The sequence below is a fragment of the Babylonia areolata genome, chromosome 8, assembly GCF_041734735.1.
Source record: "Babylonia areolata isolate BAREFJ2019XMU chromosome 8, ASM4173473v1, whole genome shotgun sequence".
Taxonomy (NCBI): domain Eukaryota; kingdom Metazoa; phylum Mollusca; class Gastropoda; order Neogastropoda; family Buccinidae; genus Babylonia; species Babylonia areolata.
The window spans coordinates 44,841,431-44,858,122 of NC_134883.1; the positions used below are offsets into that span (position 1 = coordinate 44,841,431).

The window sequence follows — 16,692 nt, forward strand, 5'->3', positions numbered from 1 at the left end:
TGGGGGGGGGGGTTGTTTTGTTGTTGTTTTTTTAAAATAAACACTGCATATCACCACAGCTTTGAAAAAATTCAATTTGGCTTCAAACGCAAGATGAGTACAATTCAGGCCTTTCGTTCAGTTCTGATTTCATGTTATCTTTCGTTCTGTAACTGACATGACCATGAGCGATGTGTACGTTGTGAGTGTGTGTTCAAGTGTGTGTGTGAGAAAGAGAGAGAGAGAGAGAGAATGAATACACACATGGGAGCAATTTTGTTGTTCTGAGCAAAATATATCGAGTGCTTCTGTGAATGCGAACATGCAGGTGCCAATACAACGGACTATTATTTACCCCACCATTCAGGAACTATTTCCGAACATTATGAACATGAACGATGGGAATATTTATCGTGCATACTTGGTCTTCTGCGACTATTTACAGTTTGGAGGGGGTTAAAAGCCCGAACGTGAAACAACAAAACCCCGAACACTTAATCTGCAAGCTTCCCAGACCCCCGGCCCCATTTTAAGAATTTCACCATCAATGTGGACGACATTTTATACGAAGGGGCATAAGCCAGCCGGCTCTTTTTTTTCTTTTTCTTTTTTCCTTGTCATATCATTTCAATGTTTTTTCTCCAAAATTATGCTTTGAATACATTTCAGGGCTTATGAAAAAAGAAAGTTATAATTTTCTTCTTCTTTTTTTATTTTATTTTTTACATACCCATATATATATGTGTGTGTGTGTGTGTGTGTATATATACATATATATATATATATTAGATAGAACTTTTAAAACCTGTATAACTAGGCAATTGATCGGGGAGTCAGGACTAATCCCCACCATTGACCCGCTATGCGCAGCTGGGAATGGAACCACAGACCTGGCTGAACTCTAGAAACAAGTTGACAATTCAACTGTCATGCCTCTCAACGAAAACCTAATGATGAAACGGTTTTTGCAGCTGCTGAGTTTATGCATGAGGATATGTGAAGTTGCGTGTTGTGCAATTGCGTGTTCAGTGTGTGTGAGACTGTGTGTTTGTGTGAATGAGTGTATACGAGTATGTCCATGTGAATATGTGCTTGTCAAGCGTGAGCACACCCATGTTTGGCGTGAAAGTTTATGAATGCTAAAATGACACAAATATTTCTGTGTTCACATGCATTCATGTGTATGCAGAGCAACTGGCAGAGAGAGACAACGAACGAACAAACGAGAGAGAACTACGTGTTCTGATGGATGTGGATTGAGTAAGAATATGTTGCGAGACCAGAGATCCTATATAAAGGGTCAGTATATATGGTCCTTGAAAGATGGAAGTGGAGGATTAGGTACTGATAAAATGAACGCATATTCATAAAAGAAAGAAATGATATCCACACCATGGCACACATCAAATATAACCCAGCCAGGATTCTTTTAATAAAAAATAAAGATTCCCAAAGGTAAATGTGTTGGCAGAAAAAGACAAAAAAACAAAACAAAACATGCACTCAACTTTTTAACTGGTCTTTGCAACAGAATTCAAGAAAAACAAAAAAACGCATGGTCAATGCAGCAAGTTTTTACGACATTTTCTTTATTCACACATCCAGCAAACAGTTCAGTTTCACAGTTTTTCATACACATACATATATAAAATCAATAATATTAAAAATGAAAGGTCCAATCATTCAACAAATCTACAACAGATACCCTTTGATTTGAAGTCATAGTATTCCTGTTTATTTCAGGGTTTTTTAAAATCATTTTTGTCCCCCTAAAGATTCTGGTATTATCTTTGACATGTTCAGCTACAAAAGTTTTACACCCTTCCCTCTCTCTCTCCCAAACCTGATTCTGCAAGATATAAAAACTGATTCTGAAAAGTCTGCCGCTGTTAGCTGAGCACAGAATGTAATGAAGAATGACTGAACATCATATGTTTCTACCTTTTTTTGTTAGCTGGTATGAGTAATCATCACACTGCATGCATTTGGAACAACATGAAGCACAAGGTGCGGCGATTCATTAGGAACTAAAATGGAGAGAGAAAAAAAGTAAAAAAAAAAAAAAAAAAAAAAAAAACCCTGAGAGTCCTAATTTCTGCCACACACTGCATTGCCCATCACCTCACAGAACCAAACTTTCTTGACACAAAAACTAGAAAAAACCTACAGAATTATGCTGGGCACACCACAAAAATAATATGTAATTGTTCACTGCATCTTCCCCTCTATTCTCTCCCTACAATCCCTACCCCTCACATTCACACACACTCCTCATGCACCACAGAATCAATCCGGACATGCAGTGCAAACAAATAAGGAATTTTATTGAAAAACAAAACAAAACAAACCAAAACTACTGAAGAGCTGCCTACTGCTGGAGACGACCTTTAGCGGTGTAGGCCGACCACCAGACAAAAATGGCCACCATGGCAGCCACAAATTCACTCTGCAAAATGGGTCCGCTCCACACGCCCTGAAACACACCACAGAGAGAAACCAATCATCATCTGCCTTTATTTTTGAATGCAGAACGCATCAACATGATTATAAGATGGGGCCCCAACAGCCAAACGGAAAAAGTGTTAGACTTTCAATCTGAGGGCTCTGGGTTCAAACGCATCAACATGATTGTAAGACGGGGCCCCAACAGCCAAACGGAAAAAGTGTTAGACTTTCAATCTGAGGGTTCTGGGTTCGAACGCGTCAACATGATTATAAGACGGGCCCTAACAGCCAAACGGAAAAAGTGTTAGACTTTCAATCTGAGGGTTCTGGGTTCAAACGCATCAACATGATTGTAAGACGGGCCCTAACAGCCAAACGGAAAAAGTGTTAAACTTTCAATCTGAGGGTTCTGGGTTCGAACGCGTCAACATGATTATAAGATGGGCCCCAACAGCCAAACGGAAAAAGTGTTAGACTTTCAATCTGAGGGTTCTAGGTTCGAACGCGTCAACATGATTATAAGACGGGCCCTAACAGCCAAACGGAAAAAGTGTTAGACTTTCAATCTGAGGGCTCTGGGTTCAAACGCATCAACATGATTGTAAGACGGGCCCCAACAGCCAAACGGAAAAAGTGTTAGACTTTCAATCTGAGGGTTCTGGGTTCAAACGCATCAACATGATTGTAAGACGGGGCCCCAACAGCCAAACGGAAAAAGTGTTAGACTTTCAATCTGAGGGTTCTGGGTTCGAACGCGTCAACATGATTATAAGACGGGCCCTAACAGCCAAACGGAAAAAGTGTTAGACTTTCAATCTGAGGGTTCTGGGTTCAAACGCATCAACATGATTGTAAGACGGGCCCTAACAGCCAAACGGAAAAAGTGTTAAACTTTCAATCTGAGGGTTCTGGGTTCGAACGCGTCAACATGATTATAAGATGGGCCCCAACAGCCAAACGGAAAAAGTGTTAGACTTTCAATCTGAGGGTTCTAGGTTCGATTGCATCAACATGATTATAAGACGGGCCCTAACAGCCAAACGGAAAAAGTGTTAGACTTTCAATCTGAGGGCTCTGGGTTCAAACGCATCAACATGATTATAAGACGGGCCCCAACAGCCAAACGGAAAAAGTGTTAGACTTTCAATCTGAGGGTTCTGGGTTCAAACGCATCAACATGATTATAAGACGGGCCCTAACAGCCAAACGGAAAAAGTGTTAGACTTTCAATCTGAGGGTTCTGGGTTCGAACGCGTCAACATGATTGTAAGACGGGCCCTAACAGCCAAATGGAAAAAGTGTTAGACTTTCAATCTACTTTCAATCTAGAGGGTTCTGGGTTCAAACGCATCAACATGATTACAAGACGGGCCCTAACAGCCAAACGGAAAAAGTGTTAGACTTTCAATCTGAGGGTTCTGGGTTCGAACGCATCAACATGATTATAAGACGGGCCCTAACAGCCAAATGGAAAAAGTGTTAGACTTTCAATCTGAGGGTTCTGGGTTCAAATCCCAGTCAAGGCACCTGGAGGGTTAAGGGTGAAGATTTTTCCCAGCAAACACTAGTAACAGGTCAACAGATGTGCATAAGTACTAGTGCTTGAGCCCTCTTCCTATGTGTATGCATTCAGAGAATCAAACACCCATGTCAAAGATCCCATAATCTGCGTCAGCATTTGGTGGGTAAGGTAACAAGAAAATACTCCAGCATTCACACATCTGAAAACATTATGGCTGCCTACCACAGGTCTCTGAATCTGAAAGCAAAGAAGTTCACAGGATTTACAGAGGGAACAGCAAAGGATTGAAGAGCAGGGCTTCTAACAACGTAAAAAATATGCATCCCTGACTTTTTGAAAAGGACGAACTGTACATTAAATATAAATCCCTTGAACGTTCTGCAGACGGGCGCAATAGCCGAATGGTTAAAGCATTGGACTTTCAATCTGAGGGTCCCAGGTTCGAATCACGGTGACGGCGCCTGGTGGGTAAAGGGTGGAGATTTTTACGATCTCCCAGGTCAACACATGTGCAGACCTGCTAGTGTCTGAACCCCCTTCGTGTGTATATGCAAGCAGAAGATCAAATACGCACGTCAAAGATCCTGTTTCCATGTCAGCGTTCGGTGGGTTATGGAAACAAGAACATACCCAGCATGCACACCCCCGAAAGCGGAGTATGGCTGCCAACATGGCGGGGTAAAAACGGTCATACACGTAAAAGCCCACTCGTGTCCATACGAGTGAAAGTGGGGGTTGCAGCCCACGAACGAAGAAGAAGAAGAAGAACGTTCTGCAAATTTCTAAAACAAACGCATAAAAACAAAATATTCCTGTATCACAGCTTCAGTTCTGACACAAGGACTCCAAGTATCATCTGCTACAAAGAAAAGTTGTTTCCCTTCACCACTTCTGGTCCCAGTAACTTTGACAGTAAAGACCGAAGATATGACTGCCTTTGTATGCGTACAGTTCGGATATGATTAGAACAAGCGGCATAAATAAAAAGTGACCCTCTGAAGGTAGACACGACTCCCTAGAATTGCGGCAAAAGAGTCCACAGAACCCCTACAATTTTTAATCAGTGCGAAGCACTGACATGTGCACGCAAACTTAGCAAACCACTTCACAAACAAGTTCAGCATTATCCGTCCGCTGTCAAATTTGCTGGTTTCTAGATGTGTAACCATTTTGCCTAACTGTTCACACGCTGACGCCAGCTCAACACTTCACTGGTCCGAACACTTCACAAGTGATCACATGAACGCCACATTGTACACAGGATCCAACGCTTTGAACAGGAAAGACAAGAGACACAGTGGCTGAACAGCGACTTACAGGGTGGTTCAAATCCAGGGTGAAGAGGGGCTTGATGTTCTCTGTGTTCTCTCCACTCCTCTGGGCCTGTAACCACCAAGACACACGAATAAGATGTCAGATGCAGATGTGGAGAACATATTTCTAGCAACCATGTAATATTCCAATGTCAGAATCTAAAATGGTTTTTTTGCCAGACTTCACCAAAAGTTCTTTTGAATGTGTTATTAACAATTCCAATATGTTATTTGTTATTGCAGAAGGTTTGCTGCAGAGTCCTATAGGACATTTGTTATAGATGTTATAGCTGTTTGATGTTGGCGTTTATAACGTTTCCATTTTTCCTAGCGTTGTCTCTCCCTATTCACCCTCCACACATACACACACTTTTACCCCTCCCCCTCTCACAGCCTCTACCCCCACAGTTTTTTTGTTTTGTTTTTTTTCCCCGTCTAATATCACTTCAAGTGGACAGACGTTAAACTGAAGACAACAACAACACACGAATACTATAGAGTGTTCAGCAGCTCTTCCAACTGACAACACACATGTAACATTCACAGCGTTCAACAATTCTTCCTACTGTCAACACACATGTAACATTCACAGCGTTCAACAATTCTTCCTACTGTCAACACACATGTAACATTCACAGCGTTCAACAATTCTTCCTACTGTCAACACACATGTAACATTCACAGCGTTCAACAATTCTTCCTACTGTCAACACACATGTAACATTCACAGCGTTCAACAATTCTTCCAACTGTCAACACACATCTAACACTCACTGTGTTCAGCAATCTTTCCCACTGTCAACACGCTCATAACAATTATCCAACAATAATACATCACACGCTACCAACTGTTACTTCTTACATTACAACTTTCCAACTACTTTATCAACAGACATTTTTCAGCTTCACTTTTTAGGTGGCGTCAAAGTGCGCAGACTGAAAAAAGAAAAAAACAACAACAACAGAGCAGATGTTTGAGAGTCTTCCTTCAACATGATAGACAGAAAGAAACACGACCAAAAGATTAAAGTCAAAACAAGTAAAACAAAGCGGTATCAAACTACACGGGCTCCAGAACTGAACAGTACAGCTCAACATGCTTTTTGATGTTAATGACCTCTAAATTAAATGAATAAAAAAAACGTCTTTAAAGGTCTGAGTTTGAAACAGAAGTTTTTATTCATTCAACTGAAGACGTTTTTGGTTTTTTCCCCTAAAGTTTAAGTTCATTCTCACCTTCCGGAGCCAGGCGTAGCCCTCTTCATCAAAGACGCGCACCTGGTACGTTCCTGAGGGGAGCTTCTTGTGATCGTCGGCCAAACTCAGCTGAAAGTGTCATTGGCCACTGTCAGTACACTGCAATCCTACAACCCATCTACATTCTAAAATATACATGATGTGCCAGCATTCATCTCCTTGGAGAAGAAACGTACAGCGAGACTGGAATACTGTAGGCATATAATGTGCATCATATGCTTGTTCAGACACAATGGAATGCATGCTACTTTCTTTGTTTTACTTTTTTTCCTTGACACATTACAAACTCAGTTCCATCCGGAAATATCTGTCCATTGACGCAACATCTAGACTTGTCGTTTCTCTCATTCTCTCTCACCTTGACTACTGTAACTCTCTATTGTCTGGTTTGCCTGCTTCATCCATACAGTCCCTTCAGCGCATACAAAATTCAGCTGCCCGACTTGTCCTCAGAAAGAAAAGATCTGAGCACATCACTCCTCTTTTACAAGACCAGCACTCTATGCTACAAATGTATTCACAAATCAGCCCCTTCATATCTCTGTGGCTGCCTTCACCTCTACACTCCATCTCGCTCACTACGATCAGCTTCGGATCCACTCCACTTACGCATACCCAGATTCAAACTCTCGACTGTTGGCCGCCGTTCTTTCTCTGTCTCTGGACCTTGCAATTGGAATGAACTTCCTCTCTCGCTTCGTCAAGTCTCCACACTTAGCTCTTTCAAGTCTGGCCTTAAAACCCACCTCTTCCCAAAATAGCCTCCCTTCCCTGCCTCTTCCTTGTCTTTAGTTTCTCCAGTTTTAGAGTTATGCGTGCGTGAGAATGACTGGTGCAAAAGCACTTAGATTTGTCTCTGCACAAGATTCAGCGCTATATAAGTACCATTATTATTATTATTATTATCATTATTATTATTAAACTGGCAAACTGTGTCATAATTCAGTCTAAGCCACTTTATCTTCAATCCAGTGAAATTACTCAATACTTTCTCTTTGTCTTCTGACTCAGTCTGAGGGAGGGAAAAGAAGGAAAAGAGGTGTGTGTATAGACCTATCAATGTGTGTGTAGAGGAAGATACTGACATTCACAGGTGCCACTACATAGTTTAATACACGAGGAAAATACCTCAGAACATTTGAATACCTGAAATTTGTTGGGTTCACCAATTTTGCTGGCAGGAACGGTTTTGCCCCCGAATTCTGCATACAGGTTGATGTTCTGCAAACACAATGGGGCCACACAAAATTAAAAACTGCTGAACAATTGCTTTATTACACTTCAAGAGGAATTTTAAAATGCAGGCAAAGCAAGTGGGACCGTTTAATTTGAATATGACTGGCATTTCATATTTCCACTCTTTTCATTCTCTGACAAACCTTTATTGTGACTGAAGTGTTAGGATCAATTTGTTGGTCAACATCAGAACTTATAAGTTTGATGATAAACATACAACTGTCAATACTTTTAGTAATTGTATCAGTCTGCATATCTGTATGTTCTACTTCTAAACAAGTATCAAAAGAAAAAAAATAACTTATTCAATCAAATCCATGCAAAAATGATTTAAAATCTACACATATTTCTCTCTTTTCACATTTGCGCAAAGACTTTTTGTCTAAAATAGTAGTGCGTGTGCATGTGCATGTGTGCGTGCATGCATGTGTGTGTGTGTGTGCATGCATGTGTGTGCCTGTGCATGAGTTTGTAAGAAACTGAAATAACTGAACAATTACTCTTTTTTGAATATTAATTCATGAATACTATAAAGCACACAGACTGCAATATATTTTCACACACACACACACACACACACACGCACACACACACACACAATGTACCTGCTTACCTTCAGACCATTCTTACAGGTGACAGAAAACTCCACAATGAAGACAGTTTCCGTGGAGACAGTGGTCTCCGGCGTGGTGTACGTCTGTGAGGTCACCTGGGGACCAAGGCACATGTCACCTGCAACATAAATTATCAGTCACACTGTCACCACCAATAATTATATTTTAATATAAACTGCTCATCAGTGTGTGTGTGTAAACAGCATTTATAAAATAAATATATAATTTTTTCAATGTCACAGTAGACAGGTAAGTAAAATTGAAGTTCTTTTATTGCTTTTTTTTTTTTTTTTTTTTTTTGTATGCCTGTGATGTCATTTGCAGTACTACACTTTTCAGTCACACTGTTTACATTTCCACATGTGTGTGATCATAAATGCCCTACACTACAATAAAAGCTTTTTTTTTTCTTTTTTCTTTCTTTTTTTTTTCCTATTTCAAAACACAGAGGTACATCTGAATTTTTATTTTTATTATTTTTTTTATGAGTGTGATGAGTGCAATGCATCATCCATCAACACTCCATGTTTCTTCCTATTAATTTTTCTTTCTGTACTTGTTCATATTTAATTATTTGTCGTAAAACACAGTACAGTTATCCGCCTGTGTGGGGTGGGTGGGGGGAAGAGGGGGGGGGGGGTGTGTGTGCTGATTATCTGGTTGTGGTTTTCCGCAATTCATCTTTATTCTTATCTATTATAATCAATGTGCAGTATAGTAGGCTATGTTTATAATTATATTCAAATAATGTTTCTTAATTCTTTCTGTTTTTACATTAAGAATACTAGTTATTACCTGCAGTGTGTGGATGTATGTATGAAACGATGTATGTGATATTTTTTTTACATTTGTATCTTCGTAATATTTGTAGGGGCTGTTGTTGGCTTTTACAGTTATGGTCTCCATGTTGTTTACTTGTCTATGTTGTGATAATGCACCTGACCTGACCAAATTTCTCCAGTTAGAGATAATAAAGTTATTCTTATCTTATCTTATCTTATCTTACAGTAACTGTTTTCTGCGTGATTGATAGCAAAGGTGGTTATGTGTTATATCCATAAACACAGAGAGAGAGAGGGAGAGAGAGAGAGAGAGCATCTCTGAGTGCATGCACACACACACGTGTGTGTGTGTGTGTGTGTGTGTGTGTGTGTGTGTGTGTGTGTTCAATTCAACCCTGTGTGTGGTGAAAGAGGGGCGAGGATAGGAAGAAAATGTGTGTGTATGCCTGAGAGAGAGAGAGAGAGAGAGAGTATATGTTTTGTATTTTGTTTTCAATGCAGCTCTGTGTTTGTGTTTGTGTGTGTGTGTGTGTGTGTATTTGAGAGAGTGAGAGAGTGTATGTGTGTGTGTTTTTTCAATTCAGCCCATGTGTGTGTGTGTGTGTGTGTGTGTGTGTGTGTGTGTGTGTGTGTGTGTGTGGTAAAAGAGGGACAAGGATGGGGAGAAAGTGTGTGTGTATATCTGAGAGAGAGAGAGAGAGAGAGAGAGAGAGAGAGATCATATGCTTTGTGTTTTGTTTTCAATGCGACTGTGTGTGTGTGTGTGTGTGTGTGTGTGTGTGTGGTGAAAGAGGGACGAGGATGGGGAGAAAGTGTGTGTGTATATCTGAGAGAGAGAGAAACGAAACGAAACGAAATGTTTTATTCAAATAAAGGCCATAGCCCCTTACTGAAGAGGTGTGACACATGTACATTGAAATATAGGAATCATAACAGTCATACTGAATACAACAGTAACATACTTTGTATACCATAAATTGCACACAATCAAAGTCTAACTACTACAACAGCAATATACCACACATGTCATATAGTACACTTACAAAATAAACAAACAAACAAAAACAACAACAACCACCACAAAACAAACCACTACGATAGTATAACCTTCAACCTTTTCAAAGATTTGTAAATATAGACTGCAAGCCCACCAAGGGTAGTTTCCTTTCTGGATGATAATAACAAGTTCAATCTAAAACTACAAGGGCTGTTATAATATTTGGGTTCAATTAACTGTAGTCTAAGGTCTAATAGGGCAGGACAACAAAACAAAAAATGGATCTCATCTTCTTTTCCCTTTTGACACAAGCGACACATCTGTTCACGTTCACCATTGGACCTGTATCTTAAACGATGGCTGGCAATATCAGAAATACCAAATCTAAATTTAGTCAAAGCACATTTAACATACCTACTCATTCTAATCATAAGATATGGCTCAGTCGCACACGTAGTCTTAAAAAGTCTATATTGAGCAAATCTATCACTGGTATATATATGGTCATGCCAGTCCTGCCATCTGCAATCAATGACTCTTTGTCTGAAAGTTTTTATGAAACCAGGAATACACTGGACACCTTGGTTGTCCCATACATAAGAAAATCCATGTGAATTTAGAAACTGACGAACATTTGTAACCCATGTCTTTTTACCATGCTTATCTAAATTGTACAATGTCTTATAAGCTTTACATGGCAACCTATTTTCTTCCATACGCGTTATTTTTAACCAGTACTTAATACATGTAATGTAAGAATTTATATAAATTGGAAACCTCCCTACTTCACCATATACAAGATCATTTGGAGTTCGACTTTCAACATTGAGGAAGCGTTTCAGTGCAAACAGATGTATTTGTTCAATTTCTAAGCCCTTCTCAAACGCCCAAATTTCAGCACCATATTGTGCTATTGGTTGAACCTGGGAATCAAACAATTTATTAAACAAACTAAAAGAGCTACAATCCAGCTTATATAAAACATGAAGGATAATCATAACAGCTTTCTTTGCTCTGCTAACTATATCTTGGCATGCTGAACTAAAGCTAAGTCTGGTTGAAAAGTAAATCCCAAGGTATTTATATGCATTCACTACAGTGACACTTTCATTGCCATAGACCCACCTCTCATTTCGTGCCAAATACCCCCCTTTACGAAAAACAATAATATTTGTTTTCGACATATTAACCTTCAGTTCTAGTCTTGTTGCCGCCATATACAAACTGTTCAGTTGTCGTTGTAAACCAACTATTGTTGCAGATAGTAAGACAATATCATCAGCAAAGAGTAAAATAAATAATTCAATCAAATCAAAGGTAACACCATGTTGTCCATTTTCAATTATCTCCAATGCAAGTTCATTGATAAACAGAGAAAACAAAACTGGACTACATACATCCCCTTGTTTGACCCCACGACTGCAATAGACAAAGTCTGACAATTTAGCCCCCGATCTTATTCTTGCTTTCACTTCATTATACATACTTTTGAGACAAAAATACAGCTTACCTTTTATATCATTTTTCAATAAAACAGGCCATAGCAATTTTCTAGAAATGGAGTCAAATGCTTTCTCAAAGTCAACAAACGCAACATATAACTTCTTATTATTTGCAAATTGTTTCTGAACTGCAGCTAATAACACAAATATATGATCAATTGTAGAATAGTCTTTTTTAAAGCCAGCTTGATATTCTCCAGTTATATCATTCATTGTTATCCATTCTTGTAATCTATTGTTAATAATAGAGCTATACAATTTACTGCATATGTTACATAAAGAAATACCTCTATAATTATTCACATCATTTACATCACCTTTTTTGAATAATGGCAATATTATAAATTCCTTCCAGTTTTCCGGATAATAACCAGTATCAAACAAATAATTAAACAGCTTAACTAAAAAGTTAACAACATTCTCTCCAGACTTCTTAAAGAATTCACCTATAAGACCGTCTGGACCAGCCGATTTACCATTTTTCAGTCTTTTTATTGCAAGCAAAACTTCTTCTCTTGATATTTCTCTATCATATACATACTGTTCATCATTATCTACAACCTCTTCCTCACTAATTACTCCATCATCCTTTTCTAATACAGATTTGAAATGTCCATACCAGTCATCAATAGAAATGTCATTTTGAGGTTGTGATTTCTTTTTTGTTACCCTATGGATTCTTTCCCAAAACATCTGCTGATCATTAACAGAGTTTAAAAGATCGTTTAATAACATTTCATTATGTTCTTTCTTTTTTCTTTTGATCAAGTTTTTATATTCACGTCTTGCAATGCACAGCGAGGCTCTATCGTTTTTATCCAATGTTCTTCTATATCTTCTTAATAATTTTCGCACCTCACATCTTGTTTTCTTGCATTCATAATCAAACCAGCCCTTTCGTTCAACAGCTACATTTGAAGGTATTCTTTTCATCATAATACTAGCTTGATCTTTGATAATGTCATTAAATCTATCCAATGCTTCGTTAACATTAACAGTGATAAGGTCTTCTGCAGCAGCAAGCTCATCCTGTACTTCATGTGAATTTATAGAGTTAAAGAAATCTTGACTCAGTTCTTCTTTCCAACAATATCTAACTATAAATTGTTCAGTATTTTTACCTAATTTACTTCTATCGAATTTCAATTTATTTTGCTTTTCAATACATAGTACAAGAGGCAAATGATCTGATTCTATTCTTTCCACAACATTCAGAGCTATTTTTTCATTCACAGACTCAAAAAGATTCAAAGATGCCAGAAAATAATCATTGACACTACACCCCTGATCAGAAATGTATGTGAAGCAACCTTCACGGTCGCCATTACATACCCCATTCAAAATATAGAGTCCTAATGCAGTACACATGTTCAAAAGTTTTTTGAGAGAGAGAGAGAGAGAGAGAGAGAGAGAGAGTTCATATGCTTTGTGTTTTGTTTTCAATGCGACTGTGTGTGTGTGTGTGTGTGTGTGTGTGTGTGTGTTTGAGAAAGAGTGTTGTGTGTATGCTTGTGTGTGTTTTCACCTCAGCTCTGAGAGTGTGTGTGTGTCTGTGTGTGTGTGTTTGCGAGAGTGTGTGTGTGAGTGTGTGTGTGTGTGTGTGTGTGTGTGTGTGTGTGTGTTTAATTCAGCTCTGTGTGTGTGTGTGTGTATGTGTGTGTGTGTGAGTGTGTTTGAGAGAGAGTGTGTGTGTGTATACGTTTGTGTGTTTTCAATTCAGCTCAGTGTGCGTGCGTGCGTGCGTGCGTGCGTGCGTGCGTGTGTGTGTGTGTGTGTGTGTGTGTGAGAGAATGTGTATATGTGTATGCGTCTGTGTGTGTGTTTTCAATTCAGTGTGTGTGTGTGTGTGTGTGTGTGTTCAATTCAACCCTGTGTGTGTGGTGAAAGAGGGGCGAGGATGTGGAGAAAGTGTGTGTGTATGCCTGAAAGAAACAGAAGCAGAAACAGAGTTTATATGCTATGTGTTTTGTTTACTGTGCAGCTGTGTGTGTGTGTGTGTGTGTGTGTGTGTGTGTGTGTGTGTGTGTGTGTTTGAGAGAGAGAGAGAGTATGTATGTGCTTTTTTTTTTCAATTCAGCTGTGTGTATGTGTGTGTGCGTGCGCGCGCGAGTATGAGACATAATGTGTGTCTAAGTGCATGTGTAAGTGCATGTGTATTCTTTTCAATACAACTCTGTGTGAGTGAGTGTGTGCGCGCGCGCGTGTGTGTGTACATGTGAGAGAGAGAGTGTGTGTGTGCGTGTGTGTGTGTGTGTTTGTCTGCGCGTACATGTGTATGTGTTTCCAATTCAGCTCCAAGAAGAGAGAGAGTGAAATGTACCGGGCCATCCAAATTAGAGGCAGAGGTCGCAAGTGCATTTGAAGAAAACTATATTTCATGCATGCATGGAAATGAATATCTAGATCCAGATCTAAATATCACTGCAGCCATGTCAGTGCACTGCCTTATCATCGGCTGAATAAGTCTGGCTCAACGCTGTTTGCAAAAAAGTTTGTATTATGTTGCACTGTGGTGCTACAAAGTAATTGTTGCTAAATGTGTGACTTGACAGATGGAGATGGAGATCCAGATCCAGCACACAGTTGTGTGTATGTGCGTGGGGGTATTGTTTTAAATGTAGGTCTGTGTATCTGTGTGTATGTGTGCGCGCGCGCACGTGCGTAGGCGCGTGTGTGTGTGTGTGTGTATGTGTGCACGCGCGCGTGTATATATATGTGTGCGCGCGTCTATGTTGTGTATATAAGCATGGTAAAATGTATTTGCACATCTCCCAGTGTGTGTGTGTGTGTGTCGATCTGTGTATGCGTGGTATGTGTGTGTGTGTGTGTGTGTGTGTGCACGCATGCGTGTGTGTGCACACGCGTGCGTGTATGTGTATGTGCGCGCGCGTCTGTGTAAGCATGGTTAAACTGTTTGCACATCTCCCAGTGTGCGTTTGTCTGTGTGTCGATCTGTGTATGCTTGGTGTGTCTGTGTGTATGCGCGCGTGTGTGCGTAGGCGCGTTTGTGTGTGTGTGTGGGTGTGTGTGTGGGTGTGTGTGTACGCGCGCGGATATGTGTATGTGCGCGCGTCTGTGTTGTGTATGTAAGCATGGTAAAATGTGTTTGCACGTCTCCCAGTGTGCGTTTGTCTGTGTGTCTATCTGCATATGCGTAGTGTGTGTGTGCGCGCGCGCACGCACGTGCGTGTGCGTGTGTGTGTGTGTGCGTGCGTGTGCGTGTGATCAAAAACAACGGCGATCGTGAAATGTACCGACATCCAGTTGACAGGCCGCACGCGCGTTTGGTAAAGCGGATCGACGTCTCCAGTGAAGCGAGCCGAACTGACAAACGGCTGACGTAATCTCAGCAAAACGGGGCGGTGGTGGGGCGGGGGGAGGGGGGGGGGGGGGGCGGGGGAGCGTTGACGTCAAAATGCTATGAAAGTTCATCTTCAGTGACGAATTCTTCAGAGACGAATGTGTGCGGCGCTTCTTTGGATTTGCCGTGTGTGTGTTACTCGGCCGTAGTGCCGTAGTCAGGGGGCTTGAATCGTAGAAATTACGGACGAATCTAGTACTAGGCAGGTCTGTAATGATGCCAAGAAACTCGCACGTGACTGTATTTCAAGATATACTTAATTAAGTGAAAAAGGTTGTGGGGAAGGTTTAACTCGTGGGGGTGAGTTGGTAAACTTATTGCTGATTTTTTCTTTGTTCTTCCTGCACTATTTACTGCTCCCCATCACCAAAATTTTTAGTCTCTCCAATCTTTATTCCTTGGTGCATAACCATGAGACATCCAATTCCAAACTATTCCATAAAATCGCATCTTTATAGTTTACTACTCTGAGAATATTCCAACAATCCAGACAAATATTTTACATGCAGTTCATACACACTCACACACACTCACACACACACATGCGTGCACGTGCGCCCTGACATGTATACATGCAGAAGTTAGATTTTATAACTATTAGTATTACAAATTCAAAGTTCAAACTAATCTATGTCACCACCTGAATCAGATGTAAATCATATTCTATCAAACACATCAATTAAACCTAGCCTAAAACTAAAATCTGACCCCCATTAATTTTTTAGTAAGTACTCCCAATCCAAACAACAATATTTCATCCTTTGTGTTATTAAGAGTCTGGAATGATAAAATATAAATCCCTTAAATCAACTATTAAGGTTTCTGAGTAAATTCTAGATTAAAAACCTATGCCAGTATCAAATAATATGGATCCATATGTATTAATGAAACAACAAGACTTTCACAGGAAAGTCACATGTTTACTGTCACTGTGTTTCAGTCTTCACATCGTATATTTTTGTGTATGAATATTAATTATACAGCCAATTTTGAATAGTAATAGTATACACAATTTCAAACAACTCGTATGCATACAGTGAGCGCCCAACAAAAAACAATTCAGTTTCCCATTTGGTGGAATGAACGCAACGTATGTTGCTAGCTCTCTCAACTCTCCAAGTGCCACGCAAGCAAACGCTGGTTGGCACACCCCAACAATGAACAATAAACACGAACAGGACTCACGCCTGCATGTCTGCAAAAGCTTTAAAACGATACATTTGGGGAAAAACATCCACCTGCATCTTAAATACGCAGAGGAAACACTTTACAAACCTCGGGCGATGAGTGGGAGCATAAACAACGCGACAACAACGAGTACTTTGCCGGTGGCTGCCATGTTGAAAGACGTGTGAAGAGGTCGCGTTGATCAAGAGAAGGGCGATCACTGTGTGAAACTTTCTCACTCACAGTCGTCTGCCTCCGTCTTTTGAGTCGTCTGCCTCCGTCTTTTGATGATGTGTTTAACGTGTGCCCAGACCATTGTCACAGATGCGGTCATGAAAGAAATCAATATTCTGCAATAACAACTCTTTTTCTTTCTTTTCTTTGAAGTACTGGTCATCTGAAAATCTTTACGTTTCATTTGGTGTCCAGATTTTAAGTCTGACCCCTGCTCACCCGCCCGGGCCGAGAAATTGTAATGAAAAGGTACCTTTTTTTCTTTTTCTTTTTCAAAAGCATC

The 16,692-nt window shown here is 40.0% G+C and overlaps 1 protein-coding gene across 1 annotated transcript; it reads right to left on the minus strand.

The window, feature by feature from the left end:
* Nucleotides 1-1,548: 1,548 nt before the first annotated feature.
* On the minus strand, nt 1,549-16,391 carry LOC143284854 (translocon-associated protein subunit delta-like). The gene is made up of 6 exons (XM_076591956.1): nt 16,284-16,391; nt 8,366-8,484; nt 7,663-7,737; nt 6,496-6,585; nt 5,264-5,329; nt 1,549-2,452 (listed from the first exon to the last, which is right to left on the minus strand). The coding sequence occupies exons 1-6, from the start codon at nt 16,345-16,347 to the stop codon at nt 2,348-2,350; spliced, it is 519 nt and encodes a 172-aa protein (XP_076448071.1). The 5' UTR covers nt 16,348-16,391; the 3' UTR covers nt 1,549-2,347.
* Between the last annotated feature and the right edge of the window lie 301 nt (nt 16,392-16,692).

Excerpts from the sequence above, each read along its gene's own strand:
- LOC143284854 (XM_076591956.1), bottom strand. The coding sequence starts at position 16,347 with ATGGCAGCCACCGGCAAAGTACTCGTTGTTGTCGCGTTGTTTATGCTC. Across the intron at positions 7,738-8,365 it reads CCTGTAAGAATGGTCTGAAG|AACATCAACCTGTATGCAGA; the intron begins GTAAGCAGGTAC and ends TTGTGTTTGCAG. Across the intron at positions 6,586-7,662 it reads GTGAACCCAACAAATTTCAG|CTGAGTTTGGCCGACGATCA; the intron begins GTATTCAAATGT and ends TGACACTTTCAG.